The following is a 26,038-nucleotide window of genomic DNA, read 5'->3' on the forward strand; positions in this document are numbered from 1 at the left end:
GGATTACACTGCATCCAATACAGACTATCGCTAAAATATTTAAAGAAAATCGATGCCCTAGCTTCGGAGGTAGGTAAGGTTATAAGCTGCCAGACTGAGATATTTTACGCTGAAATATCTAGTTTCTATCACGTATAAAAAGTAAGTGTAAAAGCTAGTTCATATTTTTAAAAGTAACGTTGAAATTGTAGAAAGTGAAACATAAGCGAAAAAAATGTAATTTCTATGAACACGCTTTTACATTAACTGTACAAAAATCCTCGCTCCACAGAGCTAAGTAAAATGAAAATACATTTTTGGAAAAAAAAAATTAAAGGCTCTGAAACTACTAAACCGATTCGAAAAATTATTTCACTGTTAACAAACTACACTCTTCCGAATTAACATGTGTTTTATTCTGGTACGGGCAGTAGTTCCCACGGGACGCGGGTTAAACGGCGGGCAAACGACTAGTTAGGTGATGATACAATGATGCATTTAGAAACATAAGGTAGCTATTATATGGCACGTTAAAACTGTAGGTCCTGGATGTCATTGAACATCCTTGGCAGTCGTTACGGGTAGTCAGAAGCCAGTAAGTCTGACGCCAGTCTAACCAAGGGATATCGGGTTGCCGGGGTAAATGGGTTGAGGAGGTCAGATTGGCAGTTGCTCCTTGTAAAGCACTGGTAATCAGCTGAATCCGGTTAGAATGGAAGCCGACCCCAGCATATTTATCTATTCGGTTTACTGTAGCTATAAGTGACACAAAGTTTGCATCCTATGGATTATTCTATAGGTATCAATAGGTACTCGATATCTACTTGATAGCAACCATTATCTGTTATAATACCCGTTATTTTTATCTGGTAACCGCTTCGATACGAATATGGCACGTTGTACCTATCAGGTGGTTGATAAGCTTTATGTGTACTTTAAAATGTGCTTCAAACACTAGCTTAGCTGGAATATGAACTTCGCAATATGACTGGTATTAAAAGTGGAGGGATACCTATTTTGTAGTATAATACACATAAGTACCGTCATAAAAATGGTGGTATCTGAGTCAATGTTGAAAAGAACATACATATAAAAATAAAAGGAAAAAAGCATCAACATTTTCGTACTAAGTAAATACATACTCGTTTATCATGAAAGTTGGACGCTCAAATAAAGACCGGATTTTATAAATGTCGAAGTTTTTAAAAAACGTTTCTGTAATTGCGAGTAAAAGACTTGAAAAGTAAAAACTTTTTGGGCGTCCCAACGTTTGAAAAAGACTTTTTAACAATACTTACTACGCAGACTTATTTGTGCAAATACTTTTCGGATCCATTAAGCGAGATAGCTTCACAGTCGTTTGGAAATCGCTGTACTATCAATGCGAACGAGGCATGAAATTAATGTTCGAAGGAATTTCAATACATTGGTGACTTGGGTCGTACGTTTTATGTAGGTACTTACTAAGTAGTGGAGCGTGGAGTAGAAACAATAATGGAGTGCGTAAAACTGTATTTGTGATATGGTACCATTAACGCTTTATCGTATTCAAACAAATATCTAATTTTACTAAGAGCTCATTGAACTATTAATTGCTTTTAAGTAGAGCAAAATCTGTATATGGAAATATTAATTCACAATCGCAATATATTAATTTTGATTTCCAACAGGTTAAGGAGCCTTCATAGCGACAATCTCCAATCACCACATGATCACTCCATTATTTGTTCATCCGTGTTTGAAAAGGGCCGAATGCTTCATCCATACATAACAACGTGTTATGTATTTAACTGAAGGCGTTAGGCGAACCGATATCTCGGCAATATAGACCCTGATTGGAATCCCTTGTTCGTGCGCCAAGGGATTCTGTGTTCAGGCATTGACATCAACGGAATTTGAAGTAATGAATGGTTTAAATACGTCGCTATTTATGACGCAGTGTACCTTTGGCAGTTTAAAAATAGAAGGGTGATGATAATGAAATTGTTTACAGTTACAGGTGAAAACAGGCTAAAGAAACCTTTTCCAAAAATGTTGAGCTACCTAATCCCAAGATCCCCTGCACACTGTAACTGTCGACCGATGGTTGGCCCGATTTTTACTTGCCAGTTTATGTTGAAGCTATTGTGAAACCAATCAAACTAACTTTTTAATCGGTCTGATAGTCCAGCTGGGCTATACTTGATCGTTTTAATGTCCGCACTATTCGTGTGTAGGTGGGTATACCAGCAGTTATGAGCCCGGTCGACTAAAAAATTGCACTGTTCTCGAAGCTAACGCAACATAGCTCGCTCTTTATTCGCAATGAAACCGTCTGCCTTCCGAGTCATGTTACAATGAAATAGACAGAGAATATTCAACATTTTAACGAAAGCCAAATATGCAATGAAATATTCCGACCATTTACATAGGACCGGACAACAGAATTCATAAATCATTTTGGAGCGGTTTTCTGTCGAGTGCGGCGAACAATTTTCCGTGCAAGCGGTCCGGTGGCTGGCCGGTTGAACTTGTGGCCGAAACCGGAACGGACAAAAAGGCCAACGTGAACTTTCACTTTTTGCGGTTTTCAGTTTACACGGACCTCCGTTTCGTTTCCCTTTGTTGCCCACAGAATTTTGGATATTTTATTCATATTCTAAATGGAGAATAAATTGTTTCTATTTTTTGCAAGTCATACAAGTCATTTAGTGGCATAAAAGAAAAATGGTAATTTTTCTTAAAAAATATTTTCCGGGCTTTGAGACCAAAAGAGAATTAGACTGGAAACCATCATTGCTAGCTGTTCATTTAAAAAAAAAAAAAATAAGTTACCTTAAGTTTTCTCTTAGTCCGCATAACTAAATACCTACCTACAGTACAGTACCTACTTACTTATTTGAAAAATATCGTACCTAATTACTAACATTTTCTTCTCAAAAGCCATATAAAAATATCGATAACGAAAACATTAATTAGGGCCAGATTTTAATCTCCAAACTGTCAGGTCCCAGTCCCTAAAGAATTAGTAGGTAGCAACGATAAATATGTTATTAGTTTTCACGACGTTGCTATGGCAACTTAAAAAAAAAAACATTTTAGTGTGAAGCTTGTAGACTGTTTTGGGGATGAACGTGGAGGGATATAGTGGAAGAAGTAGACCAAAGAAACGATGGATAGATTATGTGTAAATCGATATGCTTAGATAGAATTTTATCTGTGAGATGACAAAAGATAGAAAAGTATAAAAGGAGAAGAACTCCAAATAAAATTGGGAGAAGGGCAGGAGGAAGGTGACGATGAGTGTATCGATGCTGTTTTTATCTTATAGACTCGTTAAATGCGCAATAATTGCTTGTGGCATAGAAAATAATATTAATTTGCGAAGATAGTAGCCAGTACAACTTTTTAAGACAACGTTTCTTTGACCTATACTTCTTTACCTAAACACTGAGTAGTCAAGTTTTTATTTATTATTAGAAAAGCCATTAGAGGTGCATCAGAATACTGGCATAGTGAATGAGATGACGCAATTTCCTTTAGTTAGAAATAATGGGTTCTAGCTAAAGCAAACAATTTGCTTCTTTAGGTATATCTACCTACTAAAGACTCCAGCTACTTTACGACGTAGAGTCTACGTAGTTAGTCGCTATTAAGGAGAAAGACTGATTTTAAGAGCTTTTAGTCAACAAATTATTTGGTTATTATTGAAGCATTAGGTATGTTATTACTTTGAGTTAGTTCTAAAATATATACGCTCAATTAGTAAGCCTTATTAGGAACCTGCGAAATAGCTATAATAGAGGTTCAAATGAATTTTGTTGTTAAAATTAGCAGAATATAAAAAGCAAAAATATTTTACTCATAAAGACATTCAGAAACGGTCTAGAATTAAATCAAGATGGGCGTTGAAAATAGGCAGATAATAATTGTAAGTTTCCCATTTTTTTCGCCAAATATCCTAGAAAATTCCAAAACTTAATTATATTTATTTTGTCTTATCTAGACGCGGCGATGGCTTTTTATTTCATCCAGGTTTTAAGATAGGTGGCCTTCCTACAGGAGTTTGTCTAGACGTCCTCTCTCATAAGCTTTTTATTGTGTTTACAGCTTGAATCAGTCAATAAATAAGGGTTTTTCTAATAAAATGTGGGATGATGCCTAATGAGCATAAGAAGATTATTCAGAATTTTCAAAGTGGGCGGAGATTTTTGAGTACCTGCTCTGCGTAGGTATAGATCGTCAATATTTCGAGACCATTTCTTACGTTAGTACATTTTAAGATGGATTCTGAGTACACTCATACGTTGGATAGATATAGTAAAAAACGTATCCAAAACTCAAAAATTTGGCCAGTACATTAGCTAAATTCGCAAAACATGAATGTAGAAAGTGACATAACTAAATGTTGGAGGGTAACTGGGTTGAGGGGGTCAGATAGGGCAGTCGCTCCTTGTAAAGCACTGGTACTCAGCTACATCCGGTTAGACTGGAAGCCGACCCCAACATAGTTGGGAAAACGGCTCGGACGATGAAAAAATGACATAACCAAGATGTACTTAAATTATTTTACTCTATTTAACAGGACCTAGCGTGAAACGTATATGTAGTGAAAGTTTTACAATAAAACAAATAGTTTCGAGAAAAACCATATAAATCTGTCAATGCAAACAAATTAATCAAAGAAGACGATATTGTTATTATTTTAAAGTGACTTGTTTTCATAGCAGTTAAAATACGTGGAAAATGGTTCCATCACTTTTTACAAAGAGATTCATTGTAAGAAGTATGAGCTTATTTCGACGAAATTATAAGTTCAAGGAACTACCTTTAACGAATAATTTTCGTCGAAATGAAAATACACAAAAAACATGTACCTACAATTCAGGAAAGAATAATTTTGTATGTAGGTTTATTTTAATGAGGATAATTTATTAATATCACACAGCTCTTGTTCATATATGTATTCAGAGCACGACTTTTATTGACATCTTGGTGGAATGTAACAATATTGAGGAATTACTTGCCTACTCAGCTATTTCTGCTACCATGTACCTACGCTTGATATATATCAGAACCACAATTTACGCACCATTTCTGACGATGTTCAGCAGAAAAAGTAAATTTAAACAATCACAATAACAAAATACCTGAACTTTATGATCGCTTATAAGTAATCGTTACGACTATCGAACAATAAAACTTGGACTTCAGAGAAAAATAAGTGTTTGACTTTGATTGTGGAAGTAGGATTTTAGGAGCTCGTAGAAGAAAAAAAGTCTGATCGATTAGACTGGAAGTACCTATACCTCAACAAAGTTAAAACATGCCTGACGCGTGCCTGAGTATGTATTAAACATTCTAATGTTAGTTGACTTTGTTGCTGTTTTGTTGTTTCTCATCAATAAAAAACATAGATCGAAAGAAGAATCACTCAAAATGATAACTTTCTCCTTTTTCGTGAAGTTAGTTAAAATAACAATTACTGTTTATTATAAATGTATAAACTTATTTCGAACTTAAATTTTCTGATTTTACGTTGTAGGATCAATACTCGAGTATTTACTGAGCGTTGATACTCGACTTAGAACAGAGGAAGAATTTAAAAACTCTGTTATTTGCAGTGAAGCATTAACATTTCAAATATTTGAGATTACGTAATACTCTGTCTTATTAATCAGTAAAACGGTATTTATTTATGGATCTCAATATTAATTTCAGTTTATGCGAAAATTCACAATAAAATAACTGACGAAAGTTTGTGTAAACAAAAAATTCAAATTGATAGAATACCTATTGCGTTTGTTTTAAAATCCGAATTTTTACTAATGAACAAAATATGCATTTAAATTGTTATTTATTTTTCAAAGCCCATCAAATTATTGAAGCAAACTTTATTGATGATTTTTCAGAAAAGTTATTGCAAGTAAATACGTACATTTCGCAAAATATTTATTTTGAATGTCCCTTAACAGCCTTTTGATATATTTCAGTAGTGATATAAAATAACACTCCATTTTCATTTAAGGAATAATTTGGATCTCAGAAAAGACAGATCGTTTCGGGTCGAACGGTTATCATTTATCTGGGGTCAACGACCTCAGAGAGTTCAAATCATCTAAGGGTCCAAAGGACTGTTTGTCAAGGGAGGAAGGTAAATAACATTAGAACAAGATTTCAAAAGAATTTGGGATGAGGGCTACGGAAGTAGTGTTCTATAGAATCGAATCATTTTGTTCGATCAAAAAACTATGTAAGTACGTATGTTTATGTATAGCTACTTTTGAAGGAGAAAAGTATTAGGTTAAACGATAATTTACCTAGATATTTCAATTTCTAATCTTAAGGATTAATTTAACTCATTACTGGAATAACTTGTTTCTATACTCTCCACTCATGAACGTTGTTAAAAAAATCAATTTCTAGACAGAATCATGTCTGATCTTTCTAGAAATAGTTACATATACACGTGTAATACAAAATAATTTCTCCAGTTATCTAGTCGACCCTGTAATTGAACCCTTATCATGTTCAACGGGCCATGTACTTAGTCCATTTCTTTACGTCACATGTCGTAACCATATCGAGGTCTTACTTACCTCATGAAATGCTGGATGATCTCATGAAATGTCACGAACAGTCCTTTTTTAAGTTTGAGTTACCTAAATCGACCTTCTTCAAGTATAATGAATTGCAAATATTTCATGAAATTTTCGAGCATATTTGATATAGCTGTTGCCCGCAACTTCGTCTGCGTGGGCAATATAGAATAGTCAAAATACTACTTATCCCGTAGGTGCATTCTTTCACGTGACAGTATAATTATGATTAGCACTTAGCAGTCGCATAGATTCATTGATCAAGGTTGTGTTGTGGATGTGACCATTTATCTAAACAAAAGAAGTAAAGTTTGTGACGTTGTGAATATCTCTGGATCTAGTCAGCCAATTTGGAAAATTATTACGTATGGTGCGTAAGTAATTTTCACAGGAAACAGCTATATTAATCTATGTCTATATGCTTTGAGTCTGACAAAGCTGTCATTTGTACATTTTCTGCAGCTGCTGCGACTAATCAGAAGCCAGAAAGTCTGTCAGTCTTACCATGGATATCGTCTTGTGTAGTTGACTGGATTGAAGATAGGTAGATAGGTAGTCGCTCCAAGCAAAATATTGGTACTCAAACAGATTCGGTGACTGGAAGCCAACACCAACATAGTTGGGGAATAGCTGGATGGATGATAAAATGAGTCATCATCATCAGCAGGCGCATAGGGTAGGATAGTTTCACTACTGGGGAGAAACACTTGTATGACGGGGATTTTCTGTGCACTTACTCACTATGGTAAGGCTGACCCCACATTAGGCGTGCGTGATCCTCGGGCGTGTGAGTAGCGCGGGCGTCGCGAGCGCGCTGCGTGAACATCGCGTTTTGCTGCCCTGCGGCATGTGTGAAGAGTGCAAGCGACGCGCTCGCGGCGAGCACGCGCCGCTCGAGTTGCGTTCTTACCCCTTCGCCCGCTATCCCCGCCGCGCCGCCCGCTAAACGCCTTAGCAGTTAAACGTCAAGGAGAGCGGCGCGTGCGCGCCGCGAGCGCTCTGCAAGTGCCGCAGGGCAGCAAAACGCGACGCTCACGCAACGCGCTCGCGACGCATGCGCGGCGCCCGCGCTACTCACACGTGTGGTGGCCTAAGCCGGGACTCCACCGAAATGTTTGCATTAGTTCACGAATAGGCAAAATGTACGTATCTGTGCGAGTCCACTTCATGTGTTCGTACTTGAAACCTGCAGTTTTGCCAAGATTTTCAAAATGTACGCTCGCTATTTGCCATTTCTTGGTGGAGCCAGCAAATCAAAAGAAACATAAGTGTTGTATACTGTGCGTCACTACCGCACACCGGGAAAATTTCGCTCTTGCGGAGGACGTTTATATACCATATTTTGTGTCACACGTAAACAGGACGACAGTAAGTATCCACCGAAACACTTTCAAAGATCTGATGAACAAACAAATCAGACCTGACTTGGTCACCTGGGGCCAATCAGAGCTCTATGAAGCGATCATACGCTTTGGCTCCTACTGTTATTGTGGTTTCTGAAAATTTAATCACCTCATTCAACGATGAATGTAATTCTGATGGTACTATTAAGAACACTTGCTTAGCGCAGAAGCTGACGTTAGCAGGTCAAGTCTTTTGACTTCTCGAATAGGATACCATTGGTTTTTGTGCAATGCACACCTGCAATGCATTCTGGATTAGGATAGGATATAGGTGGATAGGATTTGCAATTTGCAAAACAAAACAATTCTGTCTTTGTGATTAAATGACATCAAACGTAGTTTTATATAAAAGGTGTTTTTTAGGGTTTTTAGACTTGGCTCGGGTCTTACTGAGACTGTTCGTAATCGTGAACAGTGTATTTGCGATCAGAAGTTGAAAGTAAACATGTCTTTGGTATGCGGCGCGTAATTTGTACGTTTTCAGACGCATAAAGCATTTTACGTGTGTATGGTATTAAATCGAGAAAGCTCCCATTCTTATCTGCACTTTGTATCTGGGCTTGTTTTTAAAGCTACAGAATCCTACATTACCTACCTCACGCTTAGCAGCGCTTGCGAGAGATAGATCCTCATTTCTTCTAGGATTAAGTTTACATATTTTGCATCAGAAAAAATAATTAAGGTCTACTTAATACAACCCCAGCGGGGCCCAGCAGGGCCAAGGCCTGCCGGGGCTGCGGGTTGTTCGAAAGAGATACCGCGGCCCTGGTACACAAAAGGCCTATGACGGAACACGACGGTTTTTAGTCAGTAAGAGTCTGACACTCCCTCACCGCTGCTAACCCACAGCCGGAGGGGTCATTTGATGATTTTTGACGTCGGAAAAAAAGGTCTACTTAATACTACTCACTCAAAGTAATTTGTTTTAAGGTCACCACATTAGGTGATCTTCACACTGCCCCGCATCACGCTGCATCTTGCGTGTCGACGCACCTACGCGCGTTCCTGCGGGAGTGCAGATCTGCATCATCGTGCGGGTTTTTCACGCACTCACGCGCGTAGGTGCGTTTTGTAAATTCAGGCACAGCGAGTTCCATTTTCAAATATACACGTCACGCCCATTCAAAATCACGCGCGGCATTGCGGGATTCAGTGTGCCATACCTTGCGTCTCGCCCCGCACCTACGCGCGGGGATGCGTGTTTCTCCGCATGTATGTGCGTGATCCGCATGAACGCGCGTGGATGCATTTTCAGTGTGTTGGACTATGCGTGTTTTCCATACAAACGGAGATATTTCCATACAACGGAAAAAAACGCATCCACGCACTACGCTGCATCATGCGGGGCAGTGTGATAATCGCCAGATAAGCTAAACTATGTTTATGAAAAAATCCTGATATGAACTCCATCTGTAACTTTAAATGATAATTAATTGTTCCACTAAAGTCATCATTTTTGACATTATGTTCAAAAAATAATTTAGATGGCACCGTTTTAAATTTGGCCGAGAACTATTTATTTTCCTTTCATCAAGGTAATAATATAGTTGGATTTTGATGTGGCACGGCAAACTGACAAACACTATTGAAATGTCTATCGAAAAATTACACTTCGTGTTAAAATATGGTGAATTACGGAAAATACACAACTCCATCTGTTGAAATAATAATCCTCTATAAAGAATGTATTGTCATTTACCACCTCGCTCCTTTGACAAATTGATGGTGTATTTTATTTACCACAGATGGAGCTACTTTAACCTTGGCTAAACAAAATTTTCATTTTTTTTTTCTTCCGAAGTTACTCATAAAGGTGTGATTTTCTGTGTAAAGATTAATAATAGGCCGATCAACTAATATAAGTACAACATTCAAATGTACAGTTTTGACAAATAGATTGCGTGTCGTAATATTTTACATCTTGAATTCACAAAATTAATCATATCTTTTGATAGAGTGAATCGATTTCGATGAAACAAAAACTAAGTAATACCCCAAGTTACGTAGAATTTTTGTATATAAGCATTGTCTGCATTTAATTCGTAGATTTTACGTGAATCCCGAACAAACAAACAGATAAACAGACAAACAGACAAAAATGACAAAAATGATGGAAATGGGTTCTGTTAGTTATCCTTTAACATGCTGGCTATTTTTTTTGTCAATTTCTTCAATGTACAAAAATTACTTTTCTACAGATTTATTATATGTATAGATAACTAGGACATTATACATAAACACTAGTTCTTGAAAGATTACTCCCATTACCATCTCGGATTTATTTATTCATCTGCCTAGCCCTTGCCCAACTATTTTGGGGCTGGCTTCCAGTCTCATCGTATGTAGCTGAGTACCAGTGTTTTACAGAGAGCGACTGCCTATCTGAACTCCTCAATTCAGTTACCCGGGCAACCCAATACCCCTAGCTACTTTGCTTTGCTTTGCTAACTTTCTGGCTTCTGACTACAAATAAAGACTGTAAGAGATGTTAAAATGATAGCTGGGACCTATAGTTTATTATAATATACTTAGTGCTTTCCGAAACACTGAAAAACTCGTTATGACAAGACGGTCCCCCATCCACGGAACGAGTGCCATGAAATGCGACCATTTTAAATATTTTATACATTTTATGAAATAAGCAATCTGGGATACGTCTATGACAAATTATAGACATCATTGCCATCTTGACTTATTTATATGAGCTACCAATATCTTCTATTTGTGTCACACTTAAACTAAAGAAGGACAAGACAAGGCAATTTGACACCCTACAGTCTGTTAATAAGGTGTATTATCTTTTCTCAGAATAAGTATGTACTTCAGTAAGTACACTCATACGAATGAAATTTTCATTAAATATTTTACATAAATTCCATTATTGTTGTGTCTTTTTCGCTATAAAACGTTTCGTATAAATATTTACTTGGTACGTTTCAAGCTTGTTTATGAAGAAGTTTATAAAACATTAGATACCTACCTACGTTTTGTTTTGTTCTTTTGAGAGAGAGTCTCTGATTCATTCGTCGTTTTGCAGAAACAAATATATTATTAAGTACCTAAATTAACATAAAGAATAGTGGGACGGTAAGATTTAAAGGTCAAAGTACGTCTAATGATTATGGCGTCTGTTTCCATTTTCATTTCCACTCTTTCAAATGTTTTTGAATGTTCTTACAGCTAATTTCTTTTATAGCATCTTAGCTTTCGGGATGGACTTAATCTTCATCGAGTGGGGTCACCTACGTTGTTAGTCTAAATTGACGTCACAATCCTTGAACAACATATACTTCTATCTAAACATTTTTACCGTGTGTCTTTGTTCTAATACATGAAGTAGCTTTTTTTAGCTTCGCAATTAAGATATCTAGGTATTTGTTGCATAAGTTCAGAATTTCTTACTGAAACTTTTGATGCACATTGTCAGATAAATCATGAAGTAATTCGGCTGTATACTTAACTTAGCAAAGGTTTAGATTTAACTTAGTTTTTTGAAAGTAGTCTAAATACGTATCGCAAAGCATTATTTTATTACGTAAGTAGTGTTGTTATTACTTAACGCCGTCATTGCTATAAAAGAGTAACACCAAAAAATAACATTTCTGAAAGTATTATATTTACTAAGAAATATTTTAATTGACTACCACGTGTGAGACTATTGTTACTTGAAACAGGTTAAATTCGAGATGTTATATATACACTGGTACACCTGTCATCATACACACGTCACACGTGTCACGTGTCATATATACACTGGTACTGGTACACTGGTACAGTGTAAAAGCGTTCTAAAGCGGATCGGAGAAGTTTTTAAATACCCTTAGAAAATCCCTCAGAAAATGTCAGCAATATGAAGCCTTTATTTCTGCTTATGCGAATTAAATTAAAGTTAAAGCACTATTTCGTTTTAAACATACAATGACAGACGTTGTTAAGGTCTAGAAAGGCGCTCTGTTATTATGAAGGTAATTTCATCACAAGGCTTTTCAAGACTCAGATGAAAATGTACTTTCATGAATTTCATTATTGTGTAAGTACTTAATAATATTTCTCTAACAACATACATGGCTTCAGCTTGAGTTTGAATAAATTAGACGCTTTTATTTTCAATCGAGATTTTTTATATAAATTCTTCAACGACTTTATTGTCGCTTTATATTACTTGTAAAAAAAATACTTTGTAATATTTCGGGATTTAAAAACAACGAAAAAAGTATCAGGTAAGCCGGCAGTAGTCATAAGTTTGTAGATCTCTTCAAAAAGATAGATGGCCGTTGATCCATTAATTTAATAAATATAAAGGTTATTCCAGTTGTCATTTTTATTTTTGTTTTCTAGTTGCTTTCATATTTGTACAAACTTTAATTTGCCTTTTTACATATTTAAAGGTCAAGTTTTTGCCCAAATTTTGAAAGCTTACGAACTAAATATGTATACGTCTTGTATTGATTGCAAGGCAGGCCTATGCTTATTGGGGTATTACCACTTCTGTTCGAAACATATTCCTATCAAGATGTAATTGCACAATTCCATATTGGCACATCATAATGACTTACCAGGTACTTATATATAGCGAAGGGCACGTACTCCAGCATGACGAATACATCAGCCACTGCCAGCCACTTCAGCAGACGGTTGATAGGGGCTGCGGCTAGGTCTCGTCTCGTCAGCACTGCCACGTTCAAGGCATTCGCTAGGCTGCCGAAGAAACATACCTGGAAAAATTGTAGCTAGTTTAAGCAGTGAAAAAATTGAAATAGAAATATAGTTATTTACGTGTCTACTTTCAATATATTTGTGGGTGGTGTGTGGGATACTGGGATACGTTGGTTTTTTGAAGAGAATTTTCTAGGAACCTTCAAGTAAAATATTCTGTTACCAAATTAATGTTCTGTCGTGATAACTTATTATTAAAGTTCGCTCTATGGAACTACTTATTTCAAACTCATTAAGTAGTGTTAGGTTACTTTTCTTTCCCCCTCTGGGTCTTTCCTCGTACTACATTATAATAAAAATTAAATTTCAATTTTCCAAGTTAAAAAATATCAAAGCAAAGTTTCAGAAAATTAGGTATATCAAATAGGTATGTATATAGCTTCCGAGCTCAAAACAAGACCTTTTAAAAATGTTAGGAAAAAGGCCATTAGCTGCAGAAGTTATACTCGTGGTCGGTAACTTATGGGTCCATTAGATAACAAAAGTTGGCGCATAAACCTATTCCCAACCAAATGTACTTTTGGCACTCCCAAATGCGTTTGCAGCACATTTAGGAGATTAGGCGGAACCATCTATACTGGAAAATAAAATGAAAAGAATTATGTGTAACTTTCGTGAAGAAACTCGAATCATTTGAAAAGTTAGCTCCAGTCAACTTTTGTCTAATTCGTATCTGCGGTTTTAGTGGTGCAATGCAAACTCAAAACAGTGAACTTCTTGGTACGTTGTATACTTCATGATTTTGGGTGCTTACATAAAGAAACAGGTTTCCGGTACAGACAAACCTGTACGGGTAGGTACCGATCAGTGCAGGTATAATATTTCAATACAATCCTATTGACTCACTTATAAATAAACAGGTAAGTTACAACCTGTTTCTTTATAAGTGAGTTTAAGTTATTAAACTTGAAGTATGTTTCAGTTTGCTTGATTACTTAACTTTACAGTTGATGATTTACGTAAATAACGGTACCTATCTATTTTAGGCGATAGGTACCTCTTAATTAAACAGTCCTACTGACGTCATGACATTTAAATAATTAATTGGTACAAATGGTACAACTAGCTAGGTAACAGGAAAGCTACAAACTACGCAAAGGTCAACATAGTTTTTTTCTATTTTCTAAGAATCGTACGTAAGAGTCGTACGAGTGTCGTGGTGGCCTAGTGGGTAAAGGACCAACCTCTCAAGTATGAGGGCGCGGGTTCGATCCCAGGTCAGGCAAGTACCAATGCAACTTTTCTAAGTTTGTATGTACTTTTTAAGTATATCTTAGACACCATTGACTGTGTTTCGGATGGCACGTTAAACTGTAGGTCCCGGCTGTCATTGAACATCCTTGGCAGTCGTTACGGGTAGTCAGAAGCCAGTAAGTCTGACACCAGTCTAACCAAGGGGTATCGGGTTGCCCGGGTAACTGGGTTGAGGAGGTCAGATAGGCAGTCGCTTCTTGTAAAGCACTGGTACTCAGCTGAATTCGGTTAGACTGGAAGCCGACCCCAACATGATTGGGAAAAGGCTCGGAGGATGATTCTAAGATTCGTACGTTTCTCCTCTTAAGAATAAGAATAAGAATAAGAATCTTTATTTGCAGAGACACGGTATTAGGTACAGGTGTTTTGGTAAATTACATAACGTACATGCATATCTCACCGCTCAATCGGTATGCAAATTTCGAGTAGACACTGGTACATACTACATTGACATAAAATGAAAAATAAATATTACAGTGTCATACACATACAGAAGTGTTATTTCAGACAATACAATAAAATTAATTATTCAATCATTAAAAATTAAAATTACAACAATCGAGATAATACAAATAAAATCTATTTAATTACACATAACACAAAATATTAAATTAAACATTATTAAATTATAATATTTTTAACATTACTTACCGAAATAAAATTATTCGCAGAAATCAGATTATAATTTTATTCATCCAATTAATATTAAAGCTTGTATGGATAGGCAATTCATCCATGTGTGGGAAAAATCTCTCAGGACGTGGTAAACTGCAGTAATAAACTAAAAGAAGGCACTTAAAACTGGTGTTTGTTATGGATCTTACATACAAGATGGATCAACATATATAGATAGTTTAAAATTTAGTATGTGGATAGGTGCGATACCCTGGATCACACACACATAGGCTAATGTTTATCAACACACTACGTGGGCGATGCCGCGCACGGAAGCTAGTACTTAAAATATAATAAACTGGAAGCATGTTTTTCTTTGTTTGTACCCTTAAGGCTGCCAAAACTAACAGAACCGATTTAAAAAATGTTAGGTAGTCCATTGTTAGGAAGATCAATTAACTATTCTGTTTTCACCCCTATTACAAATGTCTGTCCTCTGTTCCAACAAATGATTTGAATTTGATTTGAATATTATACATATATACTACATACGTAGAAGCAATTCCGGGAACTACAGACTGGACCGAATTGTCAATTATGACAAATGGGCTTTCAGAGCAAACAAAACGAGTCACGATCCCCTTAATGACAATACGAGATAAAATCAATATATTTCACTGAATCCTTGCTATGTATCTAATCTTAACTGCGTAATACGTATTCCGATATAATAGCTCTTAGAATCCAATCAGTTTTGTTTTATAGGTATTCAAATTACGATTGGTTGGTTACCAAGTGATTATCTATGTTCCGCTGTTATTTATTACTTAATAGGTGTACGTAGAATCTGTCGATGGAAAGTTTGAAGAATAGCAATTGAAACGATTTTCCCATTATTCTCGTATACAAGCTGTTGATTTGCATCCGTGCCATATTCAAGGTAATTATGCTAATGATTCTCGACCCAAATCAATAAAAAAATTGGTACGTAATTTTTTTTCTTTAATTTTTTTTCGTAATTCCGTAAATGTCATCTAGCCGTATTTAAACTTGGCGCGTATGTTACTGGCCTTAAAACCGTGCTGCACCCTCACACAAACGCAAACACAAAGCATACGCAACGATCACTCATAAATTTCATTCATAAAATTGGATTACTTCTGAAATACCACGACATTACAATGACAAAAAAAGCAGTGCATATTAGTTATTTCCCATCTACTGTAATTCCAATCGATTATTTACGTATTGTATGTCCTCCTCCTGAACTATGGCACAAATGCAAATCAACACCTTGTATTATTAGATATATTTGTCAAAATACGAACGTAATCTTACTAATATTATAAAAGCGGAAGTTTTTATGTATGTGTATGTAGTTTTTGTATATATGTGGTATGAATATTTGTTCCCCTTTCACACAAAAACCACTGGATAGATTTTGATAAAACTTGGTACTATATAATGTAGCTTATACTTACATCAGAATAAAATACGAGCTACTTTTTACCTATGTGCTGGAAGTAGTTCCTTCAGGACCCTGACAAAACCGCAGCAAAAACTAGTTTTTAATACGCAAACCAAACCAGACTACAAGCCACGAGAACTCCCTACTATTCTCTTAGCATTACCCGTGTACACAAGAATACACACTCCATCTAGATTACGCATACGATAAAATAAATTAACACAATGTTTATCATCCCGTAAATCAAACATTCGTAACGTAGTACGTAACGTAAACACGCACAAAACTGCGAAAACAATTTTTGTTTTCGAACCAGAGCTCTCAGATGAAATCCATCAAATTGTACATTGGACTGTTAGAATACCCGCATACTGAAGACTAAACAGTCGGCCGATAGTTGACCCGATAATAGACAAAAAAAAAATCTTGATTCTAATCAATCGGCTGTCCTTGGAACATATTTGGCAGTCGTTACGGGTAGTCAGAAGCCAGTAAGTCTGACAACCAGTCTTAACCAGGTACTGGGTTGGCCGGGTTGTTGAGTAGGTCAGATAGGTAGTCATTCCTTGTAAAACACTGGTACCAACTCAGCTGCATCCACTTTGACTCAAAGCCCACCAATATATAGTTGGTAAAAGGCTAGACAGCCAGCAAATTTTCAGTCTTTCTGATACCGGCTTAACACCTGATCTTTGTAATGTGCTAACATTCATCTTCATACTGATTTATGAGCCCAAACAAACTGTCGGCCGACTGAAAGTCTGCAGTGTGTTTAAATACCCTTAAAATCCATACATGTTTTTCGTGACCTTAATTATGGGAAACTTGATACCCTGGGCTATGTTTGACAATCATTATGGCGTGATGATCAAGCCAAATAGCCCGATAATGTCTGTTAATGGACAGATTAATGGTATTCATAACACTCTTGTATGCTGTGGAAGTTTTTGGTCGTTTATTTTGTGATACAGTGTTGTTTTCGGGTTCACATATTTTGGGGTTAATGACATTATTTTATCCATGCAACTGTAATAGACGGAAGTTGCATAGAAATTTAGTTAATAATCAGTTTAAGTTGTCAACTTTACCTACCTTGTTTATAAGGTAACAAAACACAATCATCCTCTTGCCGTTATCCTAATTTTATTTTGAGTGGGGAACACGACACAACGACAATCTTCTTTTATTTTTCTTAATTTTAAACTTAAAATAGTAGTAACTAACCTATATTAAAGTCCAATAATGAGACTGATAATAAAATACTTACTAGACTAACATAACAATATTTTGACGATGTGGATTAGACAGCAATTTGACCTGATTCCGAATTACTACGGGCCTATCCTAAGCAATAACTTAGCTCTCACCTCATAAATCAAATGACCAATGAGTCTAGAAAAAACGCGTTTACGACCTTTTTTGGTAACCTTAGATTTTATTAGAGGCTTCTTTTTCGCTTAATTGAAACGTGTTTGTAATTCCAATTTGGTGTTGCTGGTTAAATTGGTGTTACCGGGAACTACCTTTATTGAATGGTGCAATCAATTATTTAAATGTTTAAAAGGAGTCGCTTCTGAAGAGTTTGAATATAATTAGCAGATTTATAAAAATGAAGCAGGTATGTAGTTATTATGATTTAAATTAATAAACGGAGCACTTAAATTATTTTCAGCGCAATACTCCACTTACAATATTTAAAAGATTTCCAACACACGCTTTTATGTAATTTATCATTTTGTTAAAAGATTGTAAGATCATCATAATAATTTAAATAAACATAGTATTCTTATGATGGATTTTATCCAACACTTACACAACCATTGTCCCATTTTGCTACTTAGTATTAAATATAGAAATGATATCATTGTCATTTTTGTTTGCTCTCAAACACCTAGGTTTCGAGCCGACTAATCCCAAGTAGCATTTTGTTCCATTTAAGAGTACACATTTAGTTCACAGGTGAACTTAAAGCATTACTACAGTTCACTCGTGATGTATTAGCTGCATTATTGTAATTAATTACACCTATGCCTGTCTAAGGGACTTACAGGAGTGTAGAGTAATACTTTTATACGGTTATGGGTGTTATATTACTCTAACAACTATCCTTTAGTCAGCTTTCTGACTAAGAGCATTATAGTAGGGTAGAGATACGGCAACCGCTGTTTAACGGCCTACTTGTTCGATGTTATAGAGCTAGCATTTTAACAGAACACTTCTGGTCATTTATAAAGCCAAAGGCTGTTATGTCTACTTGTCTTAGACTGTTATACAGCCAGTAGCTGTATTAGGACTTGTTTGTGATACTTAAAATAACCTTTTTTTTACTATCTGTACAGAGGTGTTTAAATCATTCACATGTGGACTGTAGGCTGTTAGAAGGGCTATATAACAGTTCACATAGCCGTATTTCATTTCCACCATTTTGTTCTACGTAACCTAAAATATTTACCAAATAAATCTACAAGATTAATGCAGATTTATCACAAAATACGCAGATAGAGCGAATGAGTTTTGGTTTCATGTTAAAATTAATTACCGTAGTATAATTATAATGCCAATAAAATATCAAAAACTGAAGATGTAAATTTTCCTCTCAGCCAGTTTTAAATATTTCAAAATGAATAAAGCGTTTTTACAGAGGCGCGTGAAAATTTTAATTGTCAATATGTATACATTTCACGATAAAGTTGCATTCCCATGGCATTAACATGATATAGTATATAAAACAGGTACTACCGCATGTTATTTTAAAATAATAATCCGCCGGAGTTAGTTTGCCCCGAATCCATGCACTCCTTACAATTGTCAAACTATAATATATGAAAATGTGGAAATAATTTAGGACACAAGTGAATTTAAGGTAGCTTACTGGAGTACTTTTGTCCGATTTTAACTGTGAAGGCTGTGTATTTAGCCACTTATTACTCTTTATTACACTCATGCACGTTGAATGGTTCACACTGCGTTCCATATAGTGCCGTAAGTCAGCCTTAAGTCCGATGTTACTACTTAAACTGCTATTATAATGCTATTATACTTCTAATGTACAGCCATAGTGAACTTAAGGCTGTCTAATTTGTGCCCAAACTGGTTCAATAAAAGCATTATATCAAGCTATACAGCTCATGTACAGCTGACATACACAGCTTGTAGAGTACATGTGAACGACTAGACATCTTATATAGAACCCCGAATGCTACTTGGGATGCTACTAAGTAAATAATAGGATTTTCTCCCTCGCCACATTGTGGGTCAAATAATATTTCCTTGATCCTACAATATGTTTGCTACCCTCTTACGGCCAAGATCACTATTGAAGATTGTAGCCGCAGAAATATGTGAAAAAACCTAAATAACACCTGGAATGTGTTTACTTTGGTACATTAAAATTATTATTTATTCTGTGTCTAATATGCCTAATTATATTTTTAAAAGGTTCTCGTAATTCTTAATACTTTTCTTTGATCGCCGGAACTGTACTTAAAAATACTGTTAATTAGTGTAAATGAAATAAAAGTAGAAGCACTCTATTATGAAACCTCCAAGTACCATTTTCATAAAAAGCTATATTATAAAATACTTACAATGAGGCTCAAATATCCATGTATACTGTTATAAGCCAAGATCACATCTCTGAAGTTCCCCTCACAGTAGGTGCAAGCCGGTTCACTAGTTCTCGTCAGGTTAAGCCGGGTCCTCCAACCATCCACCAGCTTCACCAGAGCTCCGAACTCCAGAGACTCATGGGAACTGTTCTTGGTCGTCTGCTCCCTCAAAGCTGATAGAAACTGGGAGAAGTCCACATTAGTTCTGTTCTCACCAGTCATCTCTGTTTCAAGTAACATCTCTTCAAATAAATTCGTCAGCGTCTGTGTTATGTTTGAAGTGTCATCTCCACTCATTTTTCTGTCATTATCCGAAGCAAATTCATAGTTCGTTGCTTTCCTTTCGTTGATTTGATTTTGTTTTTCCTGCAACAAACATTTAACGTTTTGAATATTTGTTGAGATGGCAATAGGAGGCGACATTTTTATTTGATTTGCGTTCCTGTGAAGTATATTTCATTTGTGAATTATCTTTTATGGTGCCTACTTTTTTAAAGGGAGGATATTAAGAAACGGTAATAAATCGGCGCATATTATGATTCTTTTCGTGAAATGGATATAAATTCCGAGCTTTTGTACCTGGGTCCACGATAGCAATAACGTGGTCTTGGAAAGTTATCTAATGGCTGTAAAGTCTACGTTACAGTTTTACCTCGGTCGGCTTAGATGACTTTTACTACTTTAGAACAAGTTTATGGCTGAATTTCTTCATTTGCTCGTTATTGTTTGTTGGCCAATAAATTCTACGGAGATTCAGAATGGTTTTGTTATTGGTTGCCAGATTATATTACCCTCCATTCCACCAAATAATAGTAAAATGAATGTACCTATTACCAAATAACATTAATTACATTGAAAACTATCAAAGTTGTTGGAGTTTAATAACTTATTTAGACTCCGTATCAGACAGATAAAAACGTAATATTATGTTCCAAAACGTAATTTTATTATGACCCAATAAAACTTATTATGACCCATCTTTTCATGCTTCAAAAATAGGGTTCCTAATTTCAAATTCTTTACGAGAACTTAGAATAGTTCTTTAGAGCAAAAATAGCGGCTAAGAGAACTAATGCCGGCTAAAAAAGATTTTTATTACGTCAGCTATAAACGTGAGTGGTTCTCTAGATAAAACAGACGCGACGGAAAAAGATCTGCCAAAAATATTTGGCGTAAGCCACGAGAATGGGGAACATGGTGTACCTACGCGAATTAAGTTTCACGCTTCATCGCTCGTCTTTTGTTATGATATAAATAAAAGTTTGTTAGAAAAAGTAAACAAACATTGCACTATTCCCATACCATGTGTATGGGAATAGTGCAATGTTTGTTTACTTTTTATTGTCACTCAATGTATTCTACAAGTAAAACTAAACTATAATTAGGAATCAACTAAAAACAACTACGAACCTTGGGGAGGATTTGCCAATAGTGAATGTCTTCCATCTAAAACAACGACGATGAAATAAAATATAAGCGTGTTAAAAATAGAAAATAGGTCACTTGAATCACTTACAAAATAAGTCCGATAAAGCAAGGCCAAGACCTATCCAGAGAATATTTACCTCATAAAATGAATACCAAAGTACAAGTTTGAAAATTTTAAATTGAATTTTTAAAATCTGCTGGTTACCGCATTTTTGTGTTTACGAAGTTTTTAGTAGCCACCTGTGGCTTTTGGCTCATAAATATCTCGTTGGCTCGAGTGATAAAAGTTTCCTAAATCCAGTACATAGTTTTAGTGAAATATTCACTTAGCCTGTGGGAGTATTTTGTTCCCTGTCGCAACATAGCTTATGAAATATTATATTTTTATGAAAATACCAACTCTTATAGCAACAAAATAATTTTAGGTATACATTATATCGAGATTGACATAATGCACATGTCGGAATGATAACATAGTGATACAATTGTCATACATAAGTAATTTACAGTGATTACTTATTCACATGCGGTTAAAATAGATACTGAAAAGAACTTCTAGATACTGAATAGAATGTCTAAGTTCCTTTATGTCATAATATTGTTCACGATTAATCATGTAGCAACTGTCTGCATACTCTGTTTCCGCCTCTTGATTGATAAGGCTGAAGGCAGACAAGCCGAATATTATATATAACCTTGGGCTTAGTGTCCTGATGTTACTACACTTTTCTTATAAATACACCAGGATGCAGGAAAAATAACGACATTTAGAAAGTTACGATAGTGTGACCTCATATTTAACGCAATATATTAAAGAAACCTAAAACCAAATTATGGAGACTAAAAGTCTCCATAATTGAATTTTGTTTCATACACAATTTCCTAACCTAAACGCCAATTCAATTAAACCATTGTTTTGTTTACAAACAACAATTTGCCAACTAAACAGTCGTTTGGAACAATTCTGGGAATAACTGTACCAAACGTTGAAATTAATATTCGGTTGCTAACCTAACCAAAATTTCAGAAGCCAATGTTACTAGTATTTCCCAGAGTATTACGTTAACTAGGATAGAGATTACCGACAGAAACCACTCAATTATTGGTAAAGTTTAATTTGTAATTTCTCATGACTTTGTTGACTTAAACACTTGACAATCTACAGGAAATTTTCTTTTCATTTTCAAGCACTCCCCACCAAAATGTATATTACAACATCTTCACTGCAATACACCAAGGCAGACATAAAACAAACGCTTTTATTTCAACCTTCTATTGTTTCTTATGTTCAGAAAGTTCATCTATGTGCCAAATGCTCCAAATAAATACTAGAGAAAATAAAAACTGGGTCAGAGCAAAAATATTTATTTTACCAAAACTACCAGAGGATGTAGGTACCTCTTTAGCAAAGTATTTATTTATTAAGAACAATCGCAATCGATTAGTTCTCGATATGCCATAAAACGGGGTTATGGACATTTTGGTAGACTTCATTCGAATATGGAACTTTTTTACTTTATGATTACTGTACATCGGTATTTTAACTTTCGAGATACCGTAGTACACAGTAATGTACTACTGAAAATAGGACCCTTTATGAAACACGAAACACGTGAATATGAAAAGGTCAACTATAAAGGAAATGTTATTAAAGGACTTGCAAACAGATGTTTTAAATTAAAATAGTGAGTTTACATCGCAAGTAGGTTAGTGTAATTTTACCGATTTGTACTTTTTCGTGCATTAGGAACAAGGAATTTGGACAGATGAATGGAGATGCCATAATGCAGGTAGGACAGGCTTCTAGGTCAAATACGTACGTACGGTGAGCATGACCAAAACGATCAGTTATGAGTTAACCTACGATTCGTTCTCGTTCGAGTTCTTTGAGACATTTGTCGAACGATTATATTATTTGTGAACGATTCTTGGTATTACAATGTTCGGGTCTAAAGAAGGCGTACCTATAAGGGCGATAACAGTAATGTTCCTTGCTCCGCGCTCACTCGCATTTTAGCGCGCTACCTTCTGAGGCGATTTTCCGTTATGGCACCTCCGCTAGTCATTTTGTTCTCCATGTTGGGGAAACTACGTATCTACGCAATTGGGTATATGACACAAGATACACTAATGATACGAGGTATATACAGTGGACACTCCTTAGCGTAGGAGGTTACCCACTAGCCTCAATGAACTGACAAAGCTAAAAATAACGTGGCATTTTCACCGTGAAATGGTAAATCAGCTCTGTATACCATTTTGATGAATTTTGAACATTTTTGTGAAAGGCTCAGTTGGATCCTATGTAAAATTTCATGATAAAACAATATTAACTTATTTGTAAGGCGCTCTTTACCTCTAATAATTTCATTTATTTGCATAAAATGTGGTACAAGAGTTGGTACATACAGTTGTAGTGCTAGACAAATTCCACGTTTATAAACATTGTGCAAATATTTTGAGAAAACACTCACATTTTGCCAGTAATGTTTGAGTCTCATCTACGTCTAAGCAAGTAACACGTTTACTCTCCGACTATTTCCTAGAAAATTCATATAAAGCTCAGACATTCGTTAATCTTTCCCATATTGACAGTATACTAGAACTAGGGCTGCCATCTCGAATTTCGCCAAACCCGGACAAACATTTAAAAAACCCGGACATTTAGCGTAAATCGCATTTTTCCCCCGAACCTAATTTGTAATCCCTTTACTATTAACATATACTTAAATTCAATGAGGTGCTTTCTTACATGAAAAGTGTCCGGGTTTTCCCCGGACACTTCTTGAAACCCCGCCCGGACGGCCCCCGGACGGCCTCCAAACGACGACAAATCCGGGGAAACCCGGACGGATGGCAGCCCTAACTAGAACCAGCCCTAAAATCCTAGACATACAAACATTACCACTAGAAAGTCAACAAGACGTAATACCTATATCTATGTTCTATATAAAACACAAGCCGTTTTCCCGCGGTTTCGCCCGCATCCACTGAGAACTATAATAACGAATGGTAAAATATAGCCAATGTTGCTCGGAAAAGGTGTAGCTTTCTACCAGTGAAAGAATTAATCAAATCGACTTAGTAGTAGCGGCTTCATAGTACAAACAAATAAACAAAATGTTTCCTCCTCATTATACTAGAAATAGAAATAGAAATAGAAATCGTTTATTTGCTGAAAATGTATGTTACAGATATGGTGGTAAATTAATTTATATTGTCTCAATACATTTCGCCTTACGGCATGCAAAGTATTTGTTGACGTTGACAATTTAACTTAATTATATTAAAAACTTATAATATTACACATTTTTAAGTTAAAATTCTACCCAAACTCTAAATAAAAATAAAAATCGACAAAACTAAAATACAAAAAATTCTAAATAGAAAAAAAAAAAAAAAAAAAAAAAAAAAAAAAAAAAAAACTAGTATAGATTTATTATACGTATAGAAATATAGACATGTCGAAGTCCATGCCTCATTTATCAAACTTCGCATGAGAGCACTTGGAAGGCATGAGTGCAATAAGTTAGTTCTGTCAACTCTGCAACTGCATGTGTCGAACCAATAACGCGTTCCAAGTGAGAAATGTATGAATATTTCGAATATTTGACTTTAGTCCCAGTTGGGCGCCAGTTTGACGATAAAGTAACACAGTTGTGTACATAACGTTTAGTTCAAAAGTTTGGAAACTTACGAGTTTAAAGTTTGATCAGACAAAATAGTCACTTTTTCTAAAAAATATGGGCTAAGAATTCAGTTCCAGAAAGTATTCAAGCATTTTCGATTTCAGACTATAAAGTCCTCAAGATGTTTGACATTTTCCTTCACCTACTCGGTCATACTTAGAAAGTATGAAAGCGGACACCAAATTCAATTATAATGAAAATTAAACATTCGTTAAGTATAAGTAGCTCCTTAGTTGAAGTACTTTTATTTTAGCCAAATATAATTTCAAGAATCTATCTATACATATAATAAATCTGTAGAAAAGTAATTTTTGTACATTGAAGAAATTGACAAAAAAAATAGCCAGCATGTTAAAGGATAACTAACAGAACCCATTTCCATCATTTTTGTCATTTTTGTCTGTTTGTCTGTTTATCTGTTTGTTTGTTCGGGATTCACGTAAAATCTACGAATTAAATGCAGACAATGCTTATATACAAAAATTCTACGTAACTTGGGGTATTACTTAGTTTTTGTTTCATCGAAATCGATTCACTCTATCAAAAGATATGATTAATTTTGTGAATTCAAGATGTAAAATATTACGACACGCAATCTATTTGTCAAAACTGTACATTTGAATGTTGTACTTATATTAGTTGATCGGCCTATTATTAATCTTTACACAGAAAATCACACCTTTATGAGTAACTTCGGAAGAAAAAAAAAAATGAAAATTTTGTTTAGCCAAGGTTAAAGTAGCTCCATCTGTGGTAAATAAAATACACCATCAATTTGTCAAAGGAGCGAGGTGGTAAATGACAATACATTCTTTATAGAGGATTATTATTTCAACAGATGGAGTTGTGTATTTTCCGTAATTCACCATATTTTAACACGAAGTGTAATTTTTCGATAGACATTTCAATAGTGTTTGTCAGTTTGCCGTGCCACATCAAAATCCAACTATATTATTACCTTGATGAAAGGAAAATAAATAGTTCTCGGCCAAATTTAAAACGGTGCCATCTAAATTATTTTTTGAACATAATGTCAAAAATGATGACTTTAGTGGAACAATTAATTATCATTTAAAGTTACAGATGGAGTTCATATCAGGATTTTTTCATAAACATAGTTTAGCTTATCTTCCACTAATGTGGTGACCTTAAAACAAATTACTTTGAGTGAGTAGTATTAAGTAGACCTTTTTTTCCGACGTCAAAAATCATCAAATGACCCCTCCGGCTGTGGGTTAGCAGCGGTGAGGGAGTGTCAGACTCTTACTGACTAAAAACCGTCGTGTTCCGTCATAGGCCT

General features: G+C 35.4%; 1 protein-coding gene across 1 annotated transcript in view; it reads right to left on the reverse strand.

Moving 5' to 3' along the window:
- The window catches only part of LOC124638066 (G-protein coupled receptor dmsr-1-like), a 135,424-nt gene that overhangs the window by 37,386 nt on the left and 72,000 nt on the right, over window positions 1-26,038 (reverse strand). Inside the window, exons 2-3 of the mRNA XM_047174878.1 lie at window positions 19,601-19,987; window positions 12,517-12,675 (exon numbers count right to left, since the gene is read on the reverse strand). Coding sequence (XP_047030834.1) covers window positions 12,517-12,675; window positions 19,601-19,918 — 477 coding nt within the window. The 5' untranslated portion in view covers window positions 19,919-19,987. The remainder of the gene's footprint in view (window positions 1-12,516; window positions 12,676-19,600; window positions 19,988-26,038) is intronic.

This window comes from Helicoverpa zea, chromosome 17 (genome assembly GCF_022581195.2).
Source record: "Helicoverpa zea isolate HzStark_Cry1AcR chromosome 17, ilHelZeax1.1, whole genome shotgun sequence".
NCBI classification, from domain to species: domain Eukaryota; kingdom Metazoa; phylum Arthropoda; class Insecta; order Lepidoptera; family Noctuidae; genus Helicoverpa; species Helicoverpa zea.